This window comes from Falco rusticolus, chromosome 10, assembly GCF_015220075.1.
Source record: "Falco rusticolus isolate bFalRus1 chromosome 10, bFalRus1.pri, whole genome shotgun sequence".
Taxonomy (NCBI): Eukaryota; Metazoa; Chordata; class Aves; order Falconiformes; family Falconidae; genus Falco; species Falco rusticolus.
In genome coordinates this window covers 26,515,561-26,522,241 of record NC_051196.1, presented here as the reverse complement: position 1 = coordinate 26,522,241, position 6,681 = coordinate 26,515,561, and the positions used below count along the sequence as shown (strand labels likewise).

The 6,681-nt window shown below is 51.1% G+C and overlaps 1 protein-coding gene across 1 annotated transcript in view; it reads left to right on the top strand.

Annotated features, from left to right (window-relative positions):
* Window positions 1-384: 384 nt before the first annotated feature.
* Window positions 385-6,681, top strand: part of GNAS (GNAS complex locus) — a 158,361-nt gene continuing 152,064 nt past the window's right edge. The window contains exon 1 of the mRNA XM_037402750.1: window positions 385-708. Coding sequence (XP_037258647.1) covers window positions 453-708 — 256 coding nt within the window. The 5' untranslated portion in view covers window positions 385-452. The remainder of the gene's footprint in view (window positions 709-6,681) is intronic.

Here is a 6,681-nt window from a genome sequence, read left to right as displayed (position 1 = left end):
GGCTGCGCACGGGCGGAACGGAGCGGACCGACGGCTCGCCCGCCTCACCCAGCCCGTGCCGTTCCTGCGGGGCCGGGCGGCCCGCTGGCTCCCCGGCGGGACAGGGTCGAGCCGAGCCCCCGCCCGGCCCGGCCGCGGCGGCGCCGACACCTCCCCCCCGCGGGGACGGGCGGGGGCGGCGAGGGGGGCGGCGGCCGTTGCCCCCCCGTCACCGCCGGGAGGCTGCGGCGGGGGCCGCTTTCCAGAGAATACGGTAAACATGTCCGCATCACGTGTGGCCGGCGGCCGCGGCGCGGGGGACCGGCCGAGGGGAGGGGCGGGACGGGGCAGCGCGCTCCGCAGCCCCGGCCGAGCGGGGCCACTTTAAGAGGCCGCCGGGCGCAGCCGCCTCGCCCTGCCCGGCCCGGCCGAGAGCATGCCCGCGGCGCCGTAGGGCGGGCGGCTCCGGCACCATGGGGCTGTGCTACAGCCTGCGCTCCCGCCTGGCCGCCGCGCACCCCTCCGCGCCCTACGGCGGCCGCGGCGAGGCGGACATCCCCTCCTCGGCGGCCGCGGCGGGGGAGCACGGCGACCCGCAGGTGCGGCACCGGCTGCGGCAGGACCTGGTGGCCAAGGAGCGGGCGGACAAGAAGCGGAGCAAGAGCATCGACAAGACGCTGAAGGCGGAGAAGCGGGAGTACAAGCAGACGCACCGGCTGCTGCTGCTGGGTGAGCGCGGGCGGGCGGGCGCGGCCCGGCAGCCGCTGTCAGCCCCGGTGCCGGCGCCGGTGCCGGTGCCCCGCGCTGCCGGAGTGGGCGGTGGCCGCGGCTGGGCCGGGGCGGGGCGCGCGTCACGTGGGCGGCCGGGCGGTGCCGCGGGGCGGGGGTCGGCGGGGGCCGGCCGGGGTGCGGGGCCGCGCTGGGGCGCGGGCGGCCGGCGGGGGGCCGCGCCGTGCTGCGGGGCCGCGCCGGGGTGCCGTTGCGGCGGGGGCTCGGCGCGGGGCTGCGCTATCGTGCCCGGCCCGCGGGCGCTGGCAGCCTCCGCTCCGCTTGCGGGTGCCCGCGGGGGCCCGGGCAGGTGCCGCCCCGCCCCGGCTGGCGGCGGGCACAGAGCCCCCACCGGCCCGCGGAGGCGCAGCCTAGCGACCCGGCGCGGCGCCCATGTAAGGGGGGACCCCACGTTTCTCTATGCGCCTTCGTGGGTTTTGCTGCTGCCTTCGCCCCGCGGACAGAGGCTGGGGCGGGCGGGCCGGGGCCCGCGGGGGATGCGCGGCGCTTGCTCCCGTCCCGCCGGCAGCCCCTGGAAAGGCACCTTCGCGTTACCTGCCCGTGCGGTGCCTGAACCGCTGCGGTGCCACCCGTACCCCAGCAGACATCCGCAGACATGCACTGACCTGTGTCAGGGTTTGGAGGTGGCTCCGTGCCCCCATTCCCCGGCGGGCTGCGGGGGAGCCCGCACTGCCCCGCACACCTGCACGGCTGAGCTCTGACCACCTTACAGTAACAGCGAACATTTCCAAATGCCCGCAGGTAACTGAAGAGCCTCCCGAGCCACGCGTGGCACCGGGTGTGAGGAACGGCAGGACTTGGCCCCGACCTTTTCAGCCTGCTTGTAGCCTTTAAGAGGAGCAGCACTTTAAGGAGCTTTAGAAAACAATATCGGATGTAGTTTCCTGAGTTGTAGTGGTAAAAGTTTTTATTCTAGACGTACAGCTTGTTTTGATGTGGCTGCAGCTCTACCGCTGTCTGTTCGTGAAGGTGTGTTTTCCTCTTGTGACATGGAAGTTGAGCATCACTTGTGCAAGGACTAAAGCTCATGTGCTGGGAGTGCATTGTAAGAATTTCACCAACGTGGCTTTCCTTTCAAGCACAGGTTATGCTTTTTTGTATTAAAAAAAAAAAAAAGTTATTTTATGGTTAGTAGGGGGTTTTTTTTGGTTGTAGTTTGTTGGTTTTTTTTAAAAAAAAGAGTATGTAGAGTTTGAAGGAGCTGTGAGAACTGGTTTTTCTTTGTAGATTAAATAATTAGGAAAAAAACCACCAGTAGGGCTAATTTTGATGTTAATCTGCAAGCCTTTAAGCCATGAAGGCTATCTGATAGGGTTCTGTGTTTGTAGTAGGCAGTATTTCAGTTGCCTGGTTTTTAATATTGCTTCTAACGTGTTGTGCCGCAGAACCGTTTCTGGCAGAAATGACACGAAACATTGGGTGGTTAAACAACATATCTTAGCAGTTGGAAATTATCTCTGGTGAAGGCAACAGAGAGAGCATTCTTTGTCGAAGGACTGATTTATAAATCTGATGGATATGAGTCAGTGTTATGTTGGCAGTGGTTTATTATATTTCAGCCTGGACTTGAATAGCAGGAAGTCACTTTTTGGCCCTCTTGTAAATCTGGGGATGATTGAGAGACCCATTTCCCTGCTCCTTGCACAGGGATTGTCATTTTTCCAGTTAGCTTCCTTCCCTTGCCGCTTCTCCCCTGCATCTCATGCCCACTGTTACTTGGTGAATTTTCTATTTCTCAACTGTTGTAAAAAGTTCAGGGTATGTTTGGTTAGACTTTATGTACATCTGCAGATATTGCTGCCCCAGCTGAGCATCTCTGTGCTGAGACTTCGCCTGATGCTTATGGATTGCATGTACAAATAATGTAGGACAGGAATATTGAATGAGGGGGGCAGGAGCATCTAGCTGGGATTTAAAGCTGCACCTGAGTCTTCCAAGGAATGGAGTTAGGGTGGGGGAAAAAAAAAAAAAAAAGACTGAAGAAGTGCAAGGCCAGGGATATCTCCTTGCTTGGGGCTGAAGGCTCCGTGGCAGGAGCTACTCATGGTTTCTTACTTACACTCCCAACGTTTTAGGCTGATGGGCTCCTGTGGGAGTGTGTCGCTGGCATGGACAGCAAAGGACAGCACAGGTGGCTGCTCTTGGAGGGTAACAAAACTTAAATGAAAGCTGCACTGATGCTTCAGGGCTGGTCTGTCCCTAAGACAGGATTATATTCAGCATACAGCTGCATTAGCTCATATGCTTCCAGGGACTGCAAAGTTGTGTTGCAAATCTAGAGTGTTTTCTCCTGTCGTGTGCTTGGCTGTGCAGAACACAGGGAGTGTGCAAAGGCACAGGTGGCCGTGCCTGCATGTGTTTTGATGCCGTAGTGTGTGTATAACATACTTCACAGCCATATGCTCTACTCTGTTGCTCAGGGTATCCCTCAGGTTAGTGCTCTCTAGCACAACTGATACTTACCTTCTGATGTTTCAGTTCCTTTTTTGGAAGACGTTACTCACTTTGAGGGCTCAGGGATGTGCAGTGCATGGGTGTAGTTACTCAGTGGATATCTGTATGTCCTGTCAATTTTAGGTTTTTTTCACCATTTTTTTCAGTCCTTTCGCATCACTGCGGGTGTTTAATGTGGATTCCCGATTCCTGAAGCCTCTCTTAAATTCAGTAGAGCAATGATCTTACATCTGCTTTGTTTTTGAAGCCATAATCTGACTTTTTGCTTGCACTAGAGTATTTTTACTGCTTTTGTGCAGTAGTTTTTGTGAAAGGAAAATGCACAATCAGGTGTAATCTCGTTGGATTTTAGTGTACCGTACAAGGCACAACTTAAGGATGACAGTTGTTATGTTGGCAACATATTACGAGTTCAAGGTTACTGCTGGGTATTGGAAGGTGACTTTTCAGTGCATGGGGGTGTTTTTTTGTTTGAGAACAATCCTGGCTTTAAAATTAATAATGTGTGCTTATGGGGGAAAGGATTCTAAACTCTTGCCATAAAACAGTTGCATTCTGTGTGTGCTTTCTCACTAGTGACAGTAGTGTGGGTCTTCCTCTCTCTTTTTTTTTTTTTTAAAGACTTGAAAGTATAATTCAGCTTCAGTTGTGTTTTTATCTTAAAACAAATATATGAAAGCAAGAATTGTAGTCCTGTCTGAGGGATTTTAATGCTTTTGATAAGTTAGTATTTTCCAACAAATACCCACTCGGCCCGAAACTGAGAGCTATTGCTCAGCTCTCCTGGTGTATGTGTTGCTTTACCGTGACCTTCCTCTTCTTCTGTGATCTGGTTTGCTGGGAGAGAGTGATCTTGGGCTGATCTCCTCTCCGTGCTTTGACAGTCTTTGTGCACTTAGATGTTTCACTCTGTCAGGCTGAATTCTTACCCATGTAGAAAGTACTTGTAGCTTATTTCCATACTGAAAAGGAAACACGGCTGTCAATATAGCAATCTAGATACATGTGCTTGTCATCTTGGGCATTTATATTAAACTACAATGTATTAAATAATGGCCATTCTGAATCTTAACGAACATCAGTGCTTAAGTAAAAATGTTTCTAACAGAAATGTCCATATTGGTACAAATATGAATACACGGCATGCAGATTTGAGTTTTTATAGGGGGAATATATTATACAGGAGGAAAAACATAGTTTGAAAAGCTAGGACATATCAGCGTGAAGACTAACCACAGTCACCCTGTGTGTACGCCGCATGGTAAGCCCCTCCATACCATATAATTAAAGACTGTCTTGTATGGTTTACATTGTATTTTTTTTTTCCACAGGGCTGGTACTTCATTCAGGGCACAAGATGGATGTTGTGCAGTGAATGAGTAGCTATTCAATATTCTTATCCTCCTCACACAATGTGTCACCCTGTGCCCTATTTATGACACACTGTCCGTAGCCTGCACTGAATAAAGAACTGTTGAACTCCTCATGGGCTTTTCTGTAGTTCTGATCACTGCAGGGACTGAATGCTTCGTAAATGTCAGTGCATGGCACTGTTGTGAAATGAGGTGCTATCGTTCTCTTTTGTGGATGCCAGAGAGGGAAGCACCACTAAAGACTAAATATAAAATTGTCTGAAGCTACTACTGATTTGAAATGCCCCGTCTTGGCCTAACACTATTTTTTTTTTTTTTGCTGTAGTAGTCAACTTTAATTTTTTTAGTAACACTTCATGTGCTTAGAGCATGGACCTCATGGCTGTGAAGGCACAGCACTTTGCAGTGCGAGCTTTAGATGCTCTGAAGTGCAGCGCCGATGGGTGCCCGCTATGGAAGGTGCATGCTACTGGGTGGGCCAGGGCAGCTCTGTGGCAGGCAGGAGCTGGTCTGGTTCCCCAAAGCAGCATTTAATGTGGAGTTTGCCATTAAATCTTACAAAGTTACAAAGATAGGCGTGTGTTCTGGGGCTTGATGAAATTCCATCTCGCAAGAGCTTGTCTCTGTTGACAATAGTTTCATTCACTTAGAACTGATTTTGTTTCTTGTGCCTCGTGTTATGAGCTGCTCTGCAAAAAAAATGATGCTTATTAGAAGATTGTGCAAAAGAGATACAGAACAGACTAAAAATATTGAGGGAACCTTTATCCTGGCGCTCCTGAATTCTTGAAAACAAGATTTTTGACATTAAAAATCTTGTACCAAGTTGGTATTTGATTTCCCATTTTAGAAGAGCAGGAATAGGAAAACCAAAAAACCCTGGGTTCAATCCTAGGGGATGCTTACGATGAGAGTACCTTGTCACAGGCTGCTCTGCTGAGCAACCTGCCTGCTGTGCACTGCGATGGCAGCTGGCAGGGCAGCACTATGCGGTGGTTCTCTGAAGGGACTGTCATTAGTGGTGTAGGAATTACAATATTTTCCAGTTGGGTTCCCAGTAATTACCAGACACTACAAGAACGCTTGGACATAGTAATCTCTGTGGTTTTTATCTGGCCAGGACTTTCCAGTGCAGACATGAGGATCCTGCTGTGGACACCGGGAGGTGGTGTGCTAATTATGGGTCTTCCTTTACATCGAAGAGCCTCTGCAAGATGTGTCCTACCCGGTTCCCACTGCTGTATACAAAATGTGCTCTATGGCATAGAGTGCTGCCTGCTCAGTTGGTAAACAGAGATCATCTGGGTCTGGAGCATGTTTACTCCGAAGAAAAATACCTGGAAAGCTTTGCAAACTTTTAACAGGGTTTACCCAGTACACAAGCAATGCCGGCTCCAGGACCTGTGATGTGAGCTGGTGAATAGTTGCTTAACCTCAGACCAAGGCAGTGTCTTCAGCACTGGCACCTCTGTGCTTTACGTCACTTAGTGTAGTAGATTCTCTCCTGCTCCCATTTTAAAATTGCATAGAAAGGAGACAGGCAAGTTACTCATCATTCCCTGCTTTTTTGTGTTTTGGTTTTGTGGTTTTGGTGGTTTTGTTCGTGGCTTTTTGTTCTTTTTTTTCATTAAGAGCTCCTGACCTTGACTTTTCTCTTGTACCACCTCCACATAAAAAAGTAATTAGCCTCAGGCAGACACATGGTGTGGAGAGCTTCAGCCAGCATATTTGAAGTTTGGCAAAGTTTGAGCTGCTTCAAACAGGGTCTGGCAATAGAAGGTGTTAGGAAACCTACAGCAGCACTGCTATGAAAGTGTTACAGTGAAGGGCTGCTAATGGATGCCATGCTGTATTGATGCTAGGATGATGCTCTCTATACAGAGATCGAAACGGCAAAGTAATTACTTTCACAGTTACAGCTAATGCTGAAGGGGTGCTCGGTGCCTGTGTTAAGCATGGATTTTTGTGGGAAGGGGGTGAGAAGTCTGGGGGATCCCCTGGTCCCTAGGACCAACAACATCTTTGCAGTCACACAGCAGTGTAAATGTACATCCTCTCTCCCCTTCCCCAGCATATGTGCTATCCC